The 19143-nt window shown below is 41.0% G+C and overlaps 4 protein-coding genes across 8 annotated transcripts in view; 1 reads left to right on the plus strand and 3 right to left on the minus strand.

Moving 5' to 3' along the window:
• Window positions 1–19143, minus strand: part of LOC149732784 (rab11 family-interacting protein 5-like) — a 71738-nt gene that overhangs the window by 29351 nt on the left and 23244 nt on the right. The gene's annotated exons all lie outside the window — the stretch shown is intronic.
• On the plus strand, window positions 150–10420 carry LOC149732788 (MAM and LDL-receptor class A domain-containing protein 2-like). 2 transcript variants are annotated; one of them, XM_089882333.1, is made up of 34 exons: window positions 151–388; window positions 578–866; window positions 994–1178; window positions 1240–1292; window positions 1571–1670; window positions 1730–1847; window positions 1905–2086; window positions 2150–2271; window positions 2620–2713; window positions 3034–3204; window positions 3371–3474; window positions 3546–3636; window positions 3719–3928; window positions 4116–4275; window positions 4355–4463; window positions 4530–4800; window positions 4883–5017; window positions 5305–5444; window positions 5513–5656; window positions 5728–5772; window positions 5882–5921; window positions 6215–6355; window positions 6553–6725; window positions 6795–6947; window positions 7060–7471; window positions 7545–7688; window positions 7769–7943; window positions 8046–8269; window positions 8338–8520; window positions 8580–8822; window positions 8933–9051; window positions 9118–9264; window positions 9365–9455; window positions 9632–10420. In XM_089882333.1, exons 1-34 carry the CDS (start codon window positions 331–333, stop codon window positions 9829–9831), a joined length of 5226 nt encoding a protein of 1741 aa, XP_089738459.1. In that variant the 5' UTR covers window positions 151–330; the 3' UTR covers window positions 9832–10420. The 2 variants fall into 2 exon arrangements, with proteins under 2 accessions (XP_089738458.1, XP_089738459.1); XM_089882332.1 differs by having other exon boundaries at window positions 150–388; window positions 8933–9264.
• Window positions 7345–19130, minus strand: LOC149732789 (uncharacterized). Of its 2 annotated transcripts, none has more exons than XM_089882368.1 (3): window positions 18493–19130; window positions 18005–18107; window positions 7345–10396 (listed from the first exon to the last, which is right to left on the minus strand). In XM_089882368.1, the coding sequence occupies exons 1-3, from the start codon at window positions 18674–18676 to the stop codon at window positions 10393–10395; spliced, it is 291 nt and encodes a 96-aa protein (XP_089738494.1). In that variant the 5' UTR covers window positions 18677–19130; the 3' UTR covers window positions 7345–10392. The 2 variants fall into 2 exon arrangements, with proteins under 2 accessions (XP_089738494.1, XP_089738493.1); XM_089882367.1 differs by having other exon boundaries at window positions 18001–18107.
• LOC149732790 (uncharacterized) lies at window positions 10516–17964 on the minus strand. Of its 2 annotated transcripts, none has more exons than XR_016385502.1 (3): window positions 13333–17964; window positions 11087–12367; window positions 10516–11011 (listed from the first exon to the last, which is right to left on the minus strand). XR_016385502.1 is itself a non-coding variant. In XM_089882334.1 (3 exons), exons 2-3 carry the CDS (start codon window positions 17368–17370, stop codon window positions 11384–11386), a joined length of 5022 nt encoding a protein of 1673 aa, XP_089738460.1. In that variant the 5' UTR covers window positions 17371–17673; window positions 17749–17964; the 3' UTR covers window positions 10516–11383. The 2 variants fall into 2 exon arrangements, 1 of the variants encoding a protein (XP_089738460.1); XM_089882334.1 differs by having other exon boundaries at window positions 10516–12367; window positions 13333–17673; window positions 17749–17964.

The raw sequence follows: 19143 nt of genomic DNA on the forward strand, positions 1-19143 counted from the left end.
TACCGGTGACGTAATGCTGGCAGCTTCGTTAGTGGCGATGAACTTCTGTCGGTTGCCTTTTTCTCTTTACAGCGCAAACGTTTTTTTTACGCTTGAGGTTTGGGCACCAGGGAAGGTTTAAAAACGACGCTAGTTAGCAGTTCGGTGGAGATGCGTCACAAGTTTGTGCAGTCAAGGTTTTAATGCGAATGAGTTGTAGAAAAATATTTTGCAACGCAATTTTGCAAAACTGAATTTTAGTAAATCAAGTTACTGCAGCAGCTTAAATAAAGCGAATGAAAGCACATTTGGTGATCTTTAAGACAAGCAAGCAACTCGATTTCATAGAAAATGGATTTGTCAAATTTCACCTTCGCAATGATGTACATCTTTATACAACAAAGTTTAGGTTAGTAAAAACTAAACCGTGATAATTCCGTAAGCTAAGCGCGCTCCACCGAGGTCTGATTATTACACAGTGCATAATGTTTGTTTAGTGTCTGCACCACTTTTTGTGTACCTCGTTCCAATAATTTTGCTAATTAAAATGGCCAATACTTCATGATCCAATTTACCACTGAATTATAACATCTTGTAGTGAATTGCGGCGCACTGACAAGGAGCGATTTCGTCAATAAGTTAATGAGGGAACGGAGATCAGTCTCCGAGCAATCTGTTCGAGTGAACGAAGACCTTGAAGCTGTCGTGTACACTCTTAACCGACCCGTAGCTGGTACGAGGAACATAGCCGGATCACTGCAAGAACCTTTACCTCAAACTGGGAAGACTGGATCATCAGTTTTCCCCCAAGCGATCCAAACCACTGGTGAAATTAGCACTACCTCTTCTACCAATGAAACAGAATTCACAGAAGACCAAGAAACAAGGTAGGCTTGGAATTTGCTTATATCCGGTTTAGCAAGTTGATGTGAGCCCACGGGCCTGTTATGCCGCGCCCATCCCCATGCTAACATCAAAATTTAAAATGCGGAACAATGTGAATTGGTTTAACAGTGATTTATTGGATGTTGGTATTGAAGAAGAGTTTCAACTTGAAGAAAATCACCCTGGCGTCATCATTTCGTCATCGGTAGAGGAGACAGCGGAAGGCGTGGACCCAAATGATGTCGAAGAGATCGCTCGTAAGCGCCATTATGCGGCAAAAGACGGTTTTGCAAAAATCATCGACATTAATCAACGTAAGTTGTCATACGGACCGACCCCGTTCATCATTTAATAACGCTACTTTATACTGTCCAGGCGTCGGAGTTAGAGGGATTAAGGAAGGAGACATGCGCATGAGCCTGCGTATGGTAAGTTGATGAATAAGTATTGCTATGGGCAATTTCGATGCAAAGATTATTTACCTAAAACATTTCAGTAGGAAACCAAAGACTATTAAAGCTGTGGCCTCATTCCACTCATTTGTGTCTGTTGTTATATAAATTGAAGTATAACGTATACAAGTAATGGTAGTAGAAATAACTTTAGTATGTATCTAAAGTTTACCTAAACTAGTGACTAACTATATATATGAACACGATTATTTTGGCTGCAGACTAACCGTATGATCCGCACCGTTGTTTTACAGAATCGTAACTCGGCAGGTGGAACCGACAAATGGCCGAAAACCAGATCTGGTCCAAATCGTGGCTTGGTTAGAATTCCATACAAGATCTCGCGACAGTACAGTAAGAAGCTCATATAGTTTTTTATAAAAAAAAACAAGCTCACACACTTTTTATCGCAGACCGCACGCAATTAGCCGTCATTCGATCTGCAATACCAACGTTTACAAGACACACATGCCTTCGATTTGTCCCAAGGCGCACTGAAGTCGCATTTATTTACATTAGCAACGGGAAGGGGTAAGCTCGCTTGCAAAATATAAATAAATAGGTATTGGTTTAACATTGCAAATATAGATGCTGGGCTGACGTTGGAAAAACGGGCCACCCCTCCCAAACCGTATCTCTGGGAATTCCAGGGTGTGTAATTAAAGGTATTGTTCTCCACGAGTTCATGCATGTTGCAGGCTTCCAACACGAACATTCAAGAAGCGATCGCAACCGATACGTTAAAATCTATAGACAACACGTTCAACCAGGTACTGTCTTTTATTTCTTCGAATGTAAATAGATTGTTGCGTTCAACTAACATTTTATTACAGACATGGTCGCGAATTTTGATCGGTACAACGACAGTGTGAACTATGTTGTGTATGACTACAATAGCGTTATGCATTACAGCAAGAACGCTTTCTCCAAAGAAATCTATTTGCCGACCGTTCAGGTATAAACGCTGGAAACTATTAAAAGTTTTCAAGCATCAAGTAAAAAGATATTGGTCTGTTGCTAAAACCTTGTCGAGTTGTCATGTCTAAAATATTTGTGTCTTTTCTTCGATTAAGGTTTTTTTTTTAAATAGTTAGCCTACTTGAGTATATAGTGAAAAGTAGGCTGCAACTTTTATAAAGCAAAATTAAATCGACCAAAGCCCTTTGTAAACGGATATCAGTCTTGTTTCCGAAACCTTGTGGGTGTCTAATATGTTTAACTTAAAGAGCATTAGAATACAAACCTATCATTACATGTCGCTCTGAAAAGCTTGAAACCCAATTGCTTTCTTCCTCGGTTACAGGTTATACCAAAGAGAAAACCGGAACCAATTATTGGACAGCGAGAACGTTTAAGTCCCTACGACATCGAAGAAGTCAAATATCTTTACGATTGTGGTGAGTGACGCCATGAGTAATTACGTACTGCTGTTTGACAAGTATGTTCACCGATCTGAAATACTAATCGTCTAATTCTAAACCGGTTCGTATGACTGTTTTATTAACGCGTATAATGTCTTATTCTATAAAATCTTAAGCTGTAACCGTACAAGCCAAATAAGTATCAGCAGTGAGATCTCTAATCATGTTGGTATCTGTAGCTATAAAATGGCTTTTCTCGCCACTAACTTGCCGCCTAAGTGCATTTGGTATTTCGTACGACACTTTCTAAAATACTTGATGACCTGGTCTGATTTCTGTGAACTTTAAATTTCCAGGAGCAGGAACATACCAACGATGTGGAAGAGATTTCTTCAACCTAGCAACTGGTTCGTTTAACAGTCCAAGTTACCCCAGCCCTTACCCAGCGGAAGCTCACTGTACATGGAACATTACTGTACAACCAGGACGTTTTGTAAACGTCACGTTCAAGGGAATTGACATCAGTGGTGAGTAGTTGGTAAACGCCTTAATAAGTTTATTGTGTAATAAAGCTACATTTAAAATGGTAAAATCGAGTTTGGTTTCTTTGTTTTAAACTTCGACCTGAGATGGAATTATATAATCTTTGTGACACAGTGCAATATGATATAGAAATTTAACCTATTTTTTCAGATTCCCCGGTATGCCAGAACGACGTTATACTTATCCACGATGGGAAAAATGCCGCTGCCCCCACTATGAGGACAATCTGTGGTACTCAAACTGGAGATATTTCTGTAAGTACCACCAGACACATTTGCTTGCATGGTTAAGTGTTCGTCATTGTAACCGTTATGTAACTTGACAGATTGTGAGCACTGGCAGAAGCATGTTCATCATATTCTCGTCTGACCCGACGCGAGATTCGAACCGGGGTTTCCGTGCAATATTCCGTGAAAGTACGTTACAAATGTTCGATCACGCATTGCATCCACTATTCCTTAAAATAGAATCAAATGTCAACATATTCTATATTCACAGCGATGCTCCTCGGAAGTACTGTTCAACTTGTTTCAGCTATGCCAACCCTACCTCCAATTAATACCACCCTTGGTAGATTCCAATGCAATTTTGACCAAAGCATTTGCGAAATGACACAAGACTCGCTCGACATACTTGACTGGACACGAAGCAGAGGTCCGACGCCAAGTCGTTACACTGGACCATTTTTCGATCATACAAATGGACAAGGTATGTGTGATGTACTCTGATATCTGTATACTGATGTTGGGTTTACACCATTGGGTCACAATCTCCGGTAAACAACAACCTACTTATTAACAGTGTACAATCAATATACAAAACTTAACACTTAACGCTAACTTAATGACCAGGTTCTCTTTGCTACTCAAACTTATCGATATACTCTTCCATGCAGGTTATTATATTTACGTGGAGTCGTCGCTACCCGCAGAGGCAGGAGATAATGCAATTATTCGGACGCCTTGGCTCAACGGAGTCAACTTTTGCGTTACCTTCAGCTATCATATGTACGGTGCTTACATGGGCAGTTTGCGTTTGCTTGCCCTGGAAAAGAGGTATGTCCCTAATAAGGTCAATTAGCCTGTGTTTGTTGTGGACAGCATATCTTGATCACTTTTCTAACATCTTCAACAGAACAACAGATGGCTATGGGCATGAAGTGCTCTTGTGGGAAAAACACGGAAACCAAGGTCGCAACTGGCAAACACAAGAGATAAATTACAACGCCGAAAGCAATGTTGAGGTAATGAACCGAAGTTAACAATGTAACTGTTTGGGTTGAGTTGTTATTAAATATATGTATTTGCAGTCCGTTCACTTCTACTGGGAGGTGTTTGTCTTCTACTACCAATCTGACATCGCAATCGACGATATTGATATTTCACCTGGAACATGTAGATCAACACCGGTTGCTACGACCACTTCCCCTAGGTTGGTTGTATGGACGACCAACCGAAGACCAACAACACCAACAACCACTGCATCAACAACCAGAGCAACCACAACTGTCAGATCTACCGTCCCTACCACAACGACCAGAAGAACCATACCTACGACTCTACCACCAGTGGCTTATGCAAGTAAGTGGTTTAAACAACACCGTGTGTTTTGATGGACTTAACCATGAAAACAGTTTAATTACAATATACACTTCATAACAAGGTATTAACTGCACGTTTGACAATGACTTATGTGGGTGGACGCAATCAAGAAGCGATACTTTCGACTGGACGCAGAGACAGGGACCGACGCCAAGTCATTCAACCGGGCCTACCAGCGACCACACAACTCAGAATGGTAAGTCTACTGTTTGTAACTTCTTCAAACTCGTGGTGGAATTTTAAGTGCACAGATCGACCTCAACAATGCAAAGTGTCGAATAAACGCTGCGTTAACGTCACGTTAACGACGCAGTGCTTATTACACGACTCCAGATATTTAAACTATACCGTTCATGCTATAGGTGCGAAATAAACTAGTATTTACGGTATAAATGATTTAAAATGTCTTGTACCTTTTGTATAAAAAGACAACAAATGCTGGTATTTATTTCATGAATGATTTAAAATGTTGTGTATCTTCAGGTATGTACTTGCACATTGAAGCTTCAAACCCACGACGACTTGGCGACAGAGCTCAACTCGTATCCCCGTTACTTACGCCACAAACCCATTGCATGCATATGTTCTACCATATGCACGGAAGACAGATCGGGAACCTCACCGTAAGTTTAACATTGTATAGGAATTTGCCCCTGTAGAAAAATTGTGGCTAAGTTGTAATTGTTTCTAGGTTGCGCAAATGGTTGGTGGGGTCAGAACCAATCTGATTGAACTAAAAGGAGAGAAGGGAGATCTCTGGAATTCACTTTCTGTTGAAATCAACTCCGGCTACCGTAGAAAATCAAACATAATTCGTCACGCCCGTACTGAGCGGGTATGTTTCAAATACCTCATTAAGTATCCACAATTACGAACGGAATTTAATATAACGCTTTTTGATTTCAGCAACTGATACGCAGCGAAGAGAACAGGAGGGAAAACCCGGCACAGGTAACCTTATATAAGATTATTCAAAGCTGAAATTATAACGTAACCGAGTATATCATCACAACGACTTTCGACAAACAAAATAAAAAGATCATTTAAATTTTTTTTACAGGATCCAGACCTAGATGTGACCTCGACAAACACGCGGCACGGTAAGCGTTGTAACACAATCCAATGTCAGTTATTTGTATCTCATATCTTAGCATGGTAGATGTGATATTACGACGTAATTCATGTTCCACATCAGGTACCATTTGGTAGTAAACAAAGAACATTCAAAGAATAAAACCGTATCCTCACAACTCCCACAGACCGCTGTTAATAGTTCGTAACACGTTCACTTGAATATTATGTGCTGAAATCCATCTTACCCGCAGCACTGCGTAGATTGATAATAACTTCTTACAAAAATTCGGTATAAATTGTATATTCCAATGATTAACAGACTCTATGGTGGTTGGGACCCGACTGGCAGGCCTACAGCAAGTGCATCAAGACGTAAGGGTGATTATTGAAGGGACAACGGGCATAGGATACGCTGGTGATATTGCGATTGATGACGTAGCGATTTCTGACGGACCATGCGGTAAGTATACGTTATAGGCACTAAACGTACATCTCTAGGCACTATAGATATGTTGAAGGTGTACTTTTTAAGATGGAATTACTTAAGTAATCATATTTTACATAAAATTAGGTATATTTGTATTGTCTAACTGTATTTGGTACCTGAAAAACTAACTGTGCAGTAACTGTAGTTATGTTTGTTTCAACTATGTACAGATACTACACCAAGCGTGGCGACGGTCGTTCTCGTAAATGATTTCAATTGTAATTTCGACGTCAATATTTGTGGCATGATCCAGAACGGTGATAACTTGGACAACTTTGATTGGACGCGTAACAGTGGTCCAACGGGTAGCGCAGTAACCGGTCCATCTACCGACCACACGACGGTAATTACAAACCATTTGCCTTCGTAATTTACGTGAGACTGTGTCTAATTGTCGGAAATATATACACAGGGCAACGAGCAGGGTTATTACATGTACATTGAGTCGTCATCACCTCGATCAGTTAACCAGATTGCTGAGTTGACCACCCCTAAAATGACACCACAACAATACTGTGTGCGATTTTTCTCTCACATGTGGGGATCCACGATTGGAACAATGAGGGTAAGTCCATTTCACCTTAATTTTCTAACCCCTATGGCTCTGCACGCATCTGATCATTGCGTATAATTGTTCGTTATATAGTTCTTATTAATTCAGGATAATTTGTTTACAGGTATTTTCCGTTGAAGAGCTTTCTGGTGCAAGTTCTACTTTACTTCGTTTAAGGCAACTTAATGTTGTTGGCAACCAAGGAGACTCTTGGATTGCACGCGAGTTTGACTTCGTGCACAACACCAACGCACTCAATGTTAAGTTTGTCTTTCAAGGAAAAGTTGGACCAAGTTTCACAAGCGACATAGCGATGGATGATTTGACTATTACACCCGGAACCTGTCAAGCTAGCTCTTCCACATCAGTCCCAACCACCACAACAACCAGAAGAACAACAACAACCACAGCAGCCGTTTTAGTGGGAAGCTCAACGACTACTGTGGGGGTTTCAGCACAACCCACTAATATGATAACAAATACCACAACACCATCCACTACGACCACTGTTGCTCCAACAAATATTCTTGGTACAGGTAAGTCGAATGCCTGTAGACATTTATTTTTTATATATTAGCATCATTAACAAGTCTAACTTGGTGTCCCCAGACTTTGCGTGTGATTTTGATGCCTCATTGGATTGTGGGATCACTCAATCCACAACTGACGACTTTAACTGGAATCGTCATCGTGGTAAAACTACTAGCGGAGGAACTGGACCTTTAGCAGATCATACTTCTGGTACAACATCAGGTAATGGTCGCACTGTTAACACAATGTACTGTCCTTGCTTGCTCCAAAGATGTTTTAATTAAACATTTACCTATTTGAAGGATATTACATGTACGCCGAAGGAAGCAGGCCAAGGCAACGGAACCACGAAGCAATCATATCAACTCCGTCTCTTGGCGTCTCCAATACAAAGCGATGTGTGACTTTCTGGTACCACATGTGGGGTAGTGGGATGGGTACACTCGACGTTACAGCGGAGTTCACAACACCGTCCAGGTAAAATAATTTGGAGCATCATATGATCAAAAGCCTAGGCCCTAGGCAAGCACTGGACAACTTAGAGAGAAAAAAATACACTGCAGCGTTAACTTTATGCAGGCCAAATGTAAGAACGAATGGAGGAGTTCTACGTACGCACACAAGTTCTGTGTTCCGAAGACAAGGACATCAAGATCGTAATTGGTTATCTGCTCGTATTACATTGGATCAACACCAGTCTTACATGGGCGGATCAGTGGTGTTGCATTTCCGTGCAATCCGTGGGGACACTTTCCAAACTGACTTGGCCATCGACGACATTTGTACATCTGAAGGACCATGCGGTAAGTAATGAAGAACCATTTATTACACAGCATGTTAAAATGTATGAATAACGCCTTGTTTGCCACAGACTCCAACAATCGTTGCAACGCAGCTGGGAGGTTAATCGCTACCACAACACCGGCGGTTGCAGCCACAACAACAACCACGACGTCTGCGACTACCACCATGGGTTCAACAACAACAGTATCGACTATATCCTTGGCTACAACGACTCTAGATCCTTTACTTCGTCTATGCGTCGGCATGCCACGTAAGCTGACTCTGGCCTGTAGTATGTAGAATCAATTTTTAATGCTCCTTATCTTTTAGTGTGCACTTTTGAAAGTCGTCAACCAAACAACCAACGACCGCGTACAGCCTCTGTAGCGCCACCACCTGGACGAGGAGCATCACTTGATCTTGGACCTCACGATCCACATGCACCATATGCTAATGACCTGATGTGCGGTTGGAAACAACTTGTACAACGAGATCAATTTAACTGGACAAGACACAGCGGTGCCACTGTCAGTAGAGGCACTGGTCCACCAGGAGATCATACGACTACACGAGGTAATAGCAAAACTCAAATGGAATGCTGCTCTTCTTTTTCAAAAACAGCCAAACTGTACTCATTTTATATTTGTTTTAACAAATTTTAATAAAAATGGTTTATTTTCTAGGTTATTACATGTACATCGAGACTTCTAGTCCAAGAAAATTAAACGACAAAGCCTTCTTGCAAACATATCTTATGTTTCCTACTGACTATTGTCTGGACATCTATTACAACATGTATGGGGTAAGTTCTCTTCACAAATCTATCACACTTGGCTCAAAAACAACTTCTAACACACAAACTCTTCAGGTTTTTGCTGGAAGGTTATCTGTACGTTCTGTTCAAAGGCTTACAAATGGTAGAACCACAATGGCATACTTAAAGAATGTAGCAGGTAACCAGGGTACAAGGTGGAAGAACATGAAAGTACAATTCAGGCCTTCACGTAACGCAAGGGTAAGTAGTGACATATTGGAAAACTCACAGGAGTCAATTGATTATAGGGTTTATTGTAATGTGCAACTTCACACTAACTTTACTTATTCCACTTCTACAGGAGGTTGGTTTCAGAATAGAAGGTGTGGTTGGCAATGATTTTAGAAGCGATATTGCAATTGATGATATAGCGATACACCCAGGACGATGCAGTAAGTAAAAATTTTATTTAAAACAACTTTTTAATAACTGTCTTTGATCTAAATGTACAACTGCTGGGTTTCTAACAGCCTAAACTTAAATTCCTTTTAAAATAACTTTCAATAAATCTGTATTTGATCTAATTGTAGAATTGCTGAGTTATTTTAATCTGCCTAAATTTATACAGATGCATGTGCCCGACCAAGTCACTCGTTTACCAACAACTTAAACCAGCAACAATCTTTTTCCACCGGCTGTGCACATGTCAGGTTGTTTTACGTGCGCTGCTGCAGTCTCACCCAAGAAAAGGTGGTGTATAGACGAGTTAATAACTGCGACCAAGATATGTTCAGCCCTGCGCGGTTAAACTGGTTTTGCAACAACTAGTAAGATGGGATACTAGATTTGTTGAAACTACCCTGCGTTCTAATTAATTAACTCAAACATAAAAGCAAAAGATTTTTTACCTGCTTGTCGCAATATATTTCTCGCCTAACTTGTTCGTTCTAAAATCATGTTATATGAGTTCAATTATATTTCTTTTGTTGCGATACACCAGCACTATTAGCAGGTAGCTTACACATTCGCACTAAAACTTAAGTTTTTTCTACTGTGACTATTTATTTATTGCTATAGTAGGAATTCCTAAATTAGACTGCACAAATATGTTTTACAATTAAGCAAATTCGTCAGCATTTGTTTTACTTTAAGCATGATACTTTTTCTTTGTTTTTCTGTTAGCATTACTGTGCATAACTGCAAATGTGCATCTGCTCTTACTGTATATCTTGCATGTGAAAGACACTAACCATTATAATGTTCTGCCTTGTTCCAGTCTGTTGTGTTTCAGTGTTTTTTTGTTCCAATTTGATGTTGTTTCAGAATGTGGCTAAGGTTCAAGTCTTGTACTAAGAACCATTGTCTTAAATTCAAGTTTTTATGATTGCATTACCTGAAAAATAAAATATTGTGTTTAGTTGTTGTGCATTTGGTTTACTTATAGCAGTTGGAAGTTTTACTGTTTAATTAAATCTGCAGCAGTGGTCTACAACAATAATCAGCACCAGAATATTTGTTTACTTTTCTGTAATGGCTCGCTCACCCACAAGTTTACATACTTGGTAACACAAGTTGTATGAAACAAAACCCACTGCTAAAACAACTGTCTTGCTCCATCAAGCAAGGATAAATAAATTACATTTCTTTATATATTAATACTTAAATTTAGAAACAACTTTTCAATGCAATATGTGTATGATTCTTCTTCGGTATCGTAATAGATAAGATAAATAAATATTGTTTGCATATTAGAACTTCTTGGCAGAGTAACTACTAATCTTTAACTTGCTTTTTTAATTTTCAAATATGTTTGCATTTTTCAAGTTTCTTAAAACTAGAACGAAAAACAATTTATATATCTTATGGGCAGGTCTTCTGGACTCTGTCTCTTTTTATTTTTCTCTTCGTTGGTGTTATAGCCAATCAGTCAAACGCGCAAATCTTTTAATTGTATTATTTGTGGATTGCGGATTGCGGATTGCGGATTGCGGATTGCGGATTGCGGTAACTAAAAGGAAAAAATAACAATAGTAAATAAACACGTAAATATGCGAATAAACAACTAATGCGAAAAGATATATACCTGAAAATTTGTGGCTATAAACTACTTCCGTTCACTACAGAAGTTTAGCACCAACGTTCATTCAAATCACTTAAGGATCAACTAAACTGAAATTGCCACGTAATGAACAAAGAGAATGCAAGAGAAAAAAGGCGATGACGTAACAAAAAGAGAGAACCGGAACATAACTTAATTTGATAGACTTTTGGGTAAAATAACTGCACGCCAATAACATGGCTCTCCAAAATTTCGAAACGAAATTTTCCTTAAACATGATTAATACACAAACATAAAAGGTACTCGATGCAGAATATAGTCTCACAAAGGCTCCTCGTCGGGCGATCGGGCTCCTTCATTCTCGTCTTCTCGCTCAGTCGTTTGAATGTCAGCATCTAAGTTGCGAGCATCATTGAATTGTCTATAAATTGATACTAGTTTATGGATCGGTCGCTCCAGCACAGAAGGCGAGCTGGTACGGCGACCCTTTTCGTCTCTGTTTTGTTCCGCGATAGCCAATCGAACTTTTCGCACCAGGCCGTCATTACTTGGCAGTACGTCTAGTATTCTCGCCATACTCCACTTATTTCGTGAAACGTCAGAATCCGCCAACAACACAATGTCCCCTTCAGCAACATTAGGGTGGCAGGAATGCCACTTCGACCGCAGTTGTATGGCTTGCAAATATTCTTTTCGCCACCGGGACCAGAATTCGTTTGCGAGATATTGTACTCGTCTCCATCTTCGGCGCACATACATATCAGGACGTTGAAAGTCGCCAGGTGGTGCCAACAACGGTTTCATTTTCATAGTAAGCAAGTGGTTGGGAGTCAAAGGTTCAACGGCACCTGCTTCGTTTAAAGTGTTGTACGTTAATGGGCGTGAATTAACAATGTTCTCTACCTCGGCCATTAATGTGCGGAACGTCTCGTCGTCTAGTTGGTCCCCAAATTGTTTTAATAATAATTCTAGGGAGCTTCGCACACTTCGTATTTGCCTCTCCCAAACACCCCCCATGTGACTCGCGTGAGGAGGATTAAACTTAAATCGGACCCATTCGCACTGTTGTCGAAGCAAGAATCTTCGTACGTCTTCGTCATTGATATTGATTGATTTACCTAGAAGCTCGTTCTTCGCCCCAACCATGTTAGTTCCGCGATCAGATCTTAATTGTACGACGGGACCTCTGCGTGCCAGAAATCGTCTCAACGCATTAATAAACGAGTCGGTGTCCAAGCTGTTTGCCGTCTCTAGATGAATTGCACGCGAAGACAGACATGTAAAGACAACACCGTACCGTTTGAGCTGTGATCGCCTTTCTTTGATGAAGAACGGTCCAAAATAATCGACCGCGCAGTAGGTGAAGGCCGGCGCTTCGAAAAATCTATCCTTCGGTAGTTCAGCCATCCTTTGTGTCAGAAGCGCTCCTCGAAGACGTTTGCATGTGACGCATTGAGAAATGTACTGACGCACTCTGGACGACCCGTTGATCAACCAGTATCCTTGTTGTCGGATGCAATTCTGCGTACTGGTCCTTCCATTATGACATACTTGCTCATGACAATGTCGTATAATGAGTTCAGTGATATGTGATGATTTAGGTATTATCACGGGATGCTTTAGTTCGTAGCTCCAACTGGCGTATCGAAGTCTTCCCCAACTCGCATAATGTCGTTAAAATCCATAAACGGGTCAAGTCGGTAGAGGGCACTGCTTCGAGCCGTGGTGTCGATACTTTTGTTGGTATTCTCGTTGTCATGGGCTTTGTTTCTCCAAAGAAGGCCGTATTCGTGGGTATAATAGCGCAATTGCAGGCTTCTCAAAATGATCATTTCAGCCTCCTTCAATAGTGCACATGTCAATTCAGCGTCGTTGCCAGTTTTCTTTCGTAGGATTAGTAAAGTGTTAGCTACTGCTCTTTTTGCTTTAAACCACGTTGACACATGATTAAGTCTGTCGACATCAAGGTTAGAGCATTGAACTATGTTTGAACTAAAAACAGAAAGCCGTTTCATCTCCTTATTGATCTCTTGTTGTACTGTTTCGTCTTGAATGAAGTGGTTACTGTCGGGAGGTTTAAAATCCGCTGACCAAAGGAAATCTGGCCCGCGTAGCCATGTTGATGAACATTTCAATTCTCTAGGCTTCATACCTCGGCTGGCATAGTCACTGGGATTGGATTCCGATGACACGTGAAACCAACTTCGATGATCGGTAAGATCTTTTAGTTGTTGAACTCGATTTGCCACGAATACGTGAAACCGTTTGACATCATTAGATAAATACCCAAGAACCACCTTGCTGTCAACCCAATAGTATTCTTTACAAGTATCGAGCTTCAATTGTTTCCGCAAGTACAGGCTCATTCGTGCAGAAACCACCGCCGCTGTCAGTTCCAACCTCGGAATCGTCGTTTGTTTTAGTGGTGCCACACGAGATTTTCCAATAACAAAGGCGCAGTGTACTTTTCCTTCGCTGTTGATTTGTCTTAGATAAGAGCATTGGCCGTATCCCACCGTGCTTGCATCTGAAAAGTGATGCAACTCTTGCTTACAAACAACACCAAACTGCGGGGGTTTGAAACATCTCTTTATTTCCACGTCCTGTATACATTGTAGACTATGTCGCCACTTCTCCCATCGCGACTTTACTTCCTCGGGCACAGCATCGTCCCAATCGGCCTTGTCTCGGCACAGCTGCTGTAATAGTCGTTTTGCTTCGAGCGTCACCGGCGCCGCAAAACCCAACGGATCATAAATCGAGCTCACCGTTGCAAGAATTCCTCTACGTGTCAGAGGAGTGTCTTTAAAATCAATTCGAAATGAAAATGAGTCGTTTTCTAAGCACCATACGACTCCCAGTACTCGACTTTTTGGCAAGCGTTCCGTGCTCTGCAACTTAATACCCTGCAGACATTTCGCTCTGTTTTGTTCGTCTATTTCCATTAGAACTTGGCGGTCATTCGATGAGAATTGGTGAAGTCTTAAACCCGCTCGTGCGCACAAGCGCGTGCTTTTGTCGACCAAATCCATTGCCGAATCAGTATTTGGTACGGAGGTAACACCATCATCTACGTAAAAATCGTTACGTATAAAATTGACCGCTGCTTTTCCGAATTCTAGTTCACCATCGTCGGCCGCCTTTCTCAATCCAAAATTAGCACAGCCTGGAGAACTTACAGCTCCGAAGATATGAACTTTCATACGATATTCCACTATCGGCTTGTCCGTATCGTTGTCTTCCCACCACAAGAAACGAAGTAGGTCTCTATACGGTTCCGCGACCCTGAATTGGTGAAACATTCCTTCGATGTAGGTTGTGATCGCTACGTCATGTTTACGAAATCTGCACATAATGCCTATCAGTCCGTTGAGTAAGTCGGGACCTTGTAACAAGTGGTTGTTTAAACATGTGCCTGCGTACTCAGCCGAACAGTCGAAAACTACTCTGATCTTTCCGGGTTTGTGTGGGTTATAGATCCCCGTATGAGGTATATAATTGACCATACCTTGCTTTCCTGTGGTTGGAGCTGATTCAGCGAAATGGTTAATGACGTTGTTCATAAATTGGTTGTAGTCTTTCTTATATTGGCAACTCCGTTGCAAGCGTCGTTTCAACTGTAGAAGTCTGTTTTCGGCGAGCCTTCGGTTATTTGGAAGATTCACATAATCCGCTTTGAGAGGGAGTGGCATTTGATAATGGCCGTCTTCAAGCTGCACTATGTTGTTCTGCAAAATATGGATAAATCTTTTGTCTTGCGCTGAAATAGTAAGTCCATCTTGGCGCTCATGGAAGTCCAATTCCATCCAGTTACGTATACTTTCCGGGTTTATAATTTCTTTGGACTGTCTTTGTTGAGCAAACGAACAGGTTCGCGATGCTAAGCGCTCGATGGCGTCACAGCGATGAGTAAATATTCGAGACGGTTGACGTTTATAGTTGGCACCGACAAGACCAACCATTCCCCAACCCAACACGGACTTCTGCGCGTACGGCTCATCGTCGCTACCTGCGACTATGTCTCGTGGCCGTATAGCTTTAGGAACATTCGTTCCAAGTAACATACTTATTGGCACGTCGGTTAGGAAAGGGCTAATGTGACTGGCGATCGTTTCAAGGTGTTTCCATCTTAAAGCGTATTCTGGACGAGGAATCTGGTGCTTGCTTGCTGGAATCTCAGGTCGTGTATAGGTAGAAGGTAAATCCACAATGGCACTACGGTCAAAACTGAGCACCTCTAGCTGGCGCACCCTTTGACTAGAAGTTACATGATTTCGGCCCACCATAGTACACAAATTGATTGTAGTGCTCACGCCTTCAATTCCAAGCTGTTTCTTCAAATGGTCTGAGATGAAACAATTATTTGATTGAGGGTCTAGAATACAGTAGCACAAAACTTCTTGTGATGGATTAAGTTTGCTTCTTACCCACACCGGCAATATCATCGAGCTATCGTTGCATTCAGCAATATTTGGAGCGCCGTTCGTACACTTACAACCAGCGTCTTCTAGTCCGGGGAAAATGTGTAAACAGGTCATGTGCGCCTTTTTACATATCTTGCAGACAGGTCTATACCGGCAGTTTCTTGCAATATGACTTTGACTTGAGCCACATGAGTAGCATAATTCTTTTATCCTGAGGAAATCTCTTCGTGCCCGACGGGAAATTTTAACAAAACGTTGGCAATCTTGTATGCTGTGTGGTAATCTGCAAAAGAAACAGTACGGCTGCATTGCAGAATCGCGTGCGACAGAGTCCCTCCCATCCCGCTTTGCGGTTGTGTTGAAGGCGCTAAACCTTGGCGATGTGCTATTACCGGACCTCCTTTGGCTAATCTTGGACTCGCCAATTTGTTGTAGTTCAGGAATGTTTTCTTTTTCTGCTTGCTCATGCACAAATGATGCTAATGCTTCAAATGGCGGGTACATACCACTATTGTTGCGCTTCCAATCCAACACGACATCTTTCCAACGCGATGTAGCGAAAAGAGGCAATCGTGAGACAATTTTTGCACTTTCATTAGCAAAGTCTAATATTTGAAGACTGTGTATTTTCTTCTTTGCCACCAGCACCTGATTTAGAAAATCTGAAAATCTGCGCAAACCCATTGAATCATTCTGTTGAAGTCGGGGCCAAGCATATAATCGATCGGTGAACGCCTTACTAATCAGACTGTCGTTGCCATAACGTTCTTTTAACTTGCGTCTTGCTTCGTAGTAAGCTTCTTCGGATTGTAAAAGAAACAAACCATCTACCAGTTCTCTCGGCTCTCCCCGCAGATGCTGTTGTAACAAATTTAATCTTTGTGCAACGCACGACGACCTTGATTCCACCAATGCGTCGAAGGCCGTTTCCCACGACGGAAATTTAATCGGTGTTCCATCAAACACGTCCACTTTGATATCTGGCAGTCGGTACGTCAGTGACTGAGCGACATACGTATCTTTCTTCTTCTTGTCCACTCGGGAAGGAATAACATGAGTTATTGGAGACGAACCTGCGGGTTTAGCTTCATCAGCCAGTTTCTCTGGTGCTTTAAGCTGGGGAATCGAATGCAGATCCAGACGCATGGTCTCGTCAATAATAATGGGTTCTCGGAAATCATCTTCGTGTATTCCAAACGGGTTTTCGGTCTTTTCAGCATCTAAACACGATACAGATCGGGCTCTATTTTCTGCGATTTCTTGTTGAATTTTGTTTAGGTGTAAACCCTTTTCTAAGGTACATTGTTTCAACTTGAGATCGTACTCCCTTTCTACGTACGATAGCTTAGCCTTTAAGGCAGCGGCCTCACCATCGTGCTTGTACCGTTCCGTTTTTAAACTTGCGTGTACAGATTCAGGGCCTTTTCTGGTGCCTTTACTCAAGAGTTTACTTGACCTCGAGCTTAGAGTACATTCCAATTGGCGCAGCTGCTGGATGGTTTCCTTTGCATCCTTCTTGGCTTCCATAGTGACGTCTTGGCAGAATCGTATTCTGCTTACGAATCTATCTCGGTCCTCAGCGCTCAAGTTGAACACAATATCGTCAAGCTTTCGCTTTAATGCAAACACTTCGCTGGCCGCTTTTTGAACATCTTTCTTTTTATTTGAGATGACAATACATTCTTGCAAACCCTCTATCTTTGCCTTCAATTGTTCTTCCACTTCTTGAAAATTGCATGTCTCGGGAACTTGGTAAGTTTGGATATTCTTCTTTCTGACGGTCACGTTTGAGTCGTCAAAGTGAAGTTCGGGGATCTCAGGAAATATTTTCTCACTTATACCAGAGGCCATACTATCGGTAACTGCGGAACCAACCTGTTCCATTCCTTGAATCTCTCAGACGTGCAGGCTATCCAAAAGGAATTACCACGCTTCCCTAAGCCGCCCGGAGCAGACGCGTTCTCCACACTTGCTTCAGCAGACGTTCTCCACGCTTTTTCGGCGGCGTCGCTTGAGAAATTTTCAGTTACTCTTATGGGCAGGTCTTCTGGACTCTGTCTCTTTTTATTTTTCTCTTCGTTGGTGTTATAGCCAATCAGTCAAACGCGCAAATCTTTTAATTGTATTATTTGTGGATTGCGGATTGCGGATTGCGGATTGCGGATTGCGGATTGCGGATTGCGGTAACTAAAAGGAAAAAATAACAATAGTAAATAAACACGTAAATATGCGAATAAACAACTAATGCGAAAAGATATATACCTGAAAATTTGTGGCTATAAACTACTTCCGTTCACTACAGAAGTTTAGCACCAACGTTCATTCAAATCACTTAAGGATCAACTAAACTGAAATTGCCACGTAATGAACAAAGAGAATGCAAGAGAAAAAAGGCGATGACGTAACAAAAAGAGAGAACCGGAACATAACTTAATTTGATAGACTTTTGGGTAAAATAACTGCACGCCAATAACAATATAATTGAACATATTATACTATATTTTAAATCCTTACATACCACATGTCATGGCAGGTCTTTATTAAACCACATATCTCCACTTGGGCATTTTCCATTGATATAATTTTCTTGAACCACCACCACATACTATTGTGATCGTGGTCTGTAGAAAAAAAGTATGTTTAAATTATTACAACAAGATTTTTTTATATTATGCCATTAATTTTGTTACACGAAAATAGCAAAAGTTAATCAAATTTAGCAATACAAACTTACAGATATATAGTAAACTCTAACAGCTGCCACAATGTCAACCAACAGAGGAAAACAGAGTTAAAAAGTGTTTTGTTGTTTCCACTATATTTAACCAATATTATAATACTTGTGAGTTGTTATATATTTTGTGAAACTTGCTCTGATTTAATACTTATACTATCAGGCAATTCCTGTTGCATTATCACATTATCTTTTGTGCAGAAAAAAAAAAACAGATCTTCTATGTCTATGATGTCAGAGTGAATGGGTTAACATACGGATTTGTTATTTACCTCTTCGGGTACAGTAGCGAAGATCAGGTTCATAGAACAACAAAGAGAAGGAAATTAGCAACAAAACGACAGTAGTTAAACTTAAACACACCAAAACGCCATTATACACCGTTACACCAACACACGCTTTCAGTAAAAAATAATGAAGCAACATACGAACCAAAACTATGTACAGTGCTACCATTGTTCTTGATCTATGTCTATACTACGTTAAAAGTTTCTGCCGAATGCTATATAAACCTATACAGTATGTCGTTGGTCCGAATTAAAAAAACAGCGAAAAAAATGGTCCGGGTTTTTGTAACATTTGGTCCGACTTTCTGCAGGTTAATTCTTTTTCGCTGTTTTCGTCCCCTTTAAATCGTCTTTGTTGGCTTCGTTACTCAATAGCGTTTGGACGCCGATTCCATCAAAAAATACATTTTGTCGTCGTTGGTAATAATATGAGAAGGTAAAGTTTGCGTAGTAGCGTTGCAACATACGCGCAATATCACCCGGACTAAATTTTACACGCCACCGGACAAAAGTTAGGGGGAGATGAGACACTTTTTCATTCTATTTTCTCGTCCCATCTGGTAGTAAACAAAGAACATTTAAAGAAATGTAGGACCATATCCTTACCTATCCCATGGACCGTTTTAAAACACGATC

Source organism: Ciona robusta, chromosome 8 (genome assembly GCF_009617815.1).
Source record: "Ciona robusta chromosome 8, ASM961781v2".
NCBI lineage: Eukaryota > Metazoa > Chordata > Ascidiacea > Phlebobranchia > Cionidae > Ciona > Ciona robusta.

Coding starts and splice junctions, on each gene's coding strand:
- LOC149732788 (XM_089882332.1), top strand. CDS start 331: ATGGATTTGTCAAATTTCACCTTCGCAATGATGTACATCTTTATACAA. Junction 1,293..1,570: donor TGCGCATGAGCCTGCGTATG/GTAAGTTGATGA, acceptor GTTGTTTTACAG/AATCGTAACTCGGCAGGTGG. Junction 5,773..5,881: donor GGAGGGAAAACCCGGCACAG/GTAACCTTATAT, acceptor TTTTTTTTACAG/GATCCAGACCTAGATGTGAC.
- LOC149732790 (XM_089882334.1), bottom strand. CDS start 17,370: ATGGAACAGGTTGGTTCCGCAGTTACCGATAGTATGGCCTCTGGTATA. Junction 12,368..13,332: donor TTGGGTATTTATCTAATGAT/GTCAAACGGTTT, acceptor AGGCGATCACAG/CTCAAACGGTACGGTGTTGT.
- LOC149732789 (XM_089882367.1), bottom strand. CDS start 18,676: ATGGTAGCACTGTACATAGTTTTGGTTCGTATGTTGCTTCATTATTTT. Junction 18,108..18,492: donor TCGCTACTGTACCCGAAGAG/GTAAATAACAAA, acceptor TTTTTTCTACAG/ACCACGATCACAATAGTATG.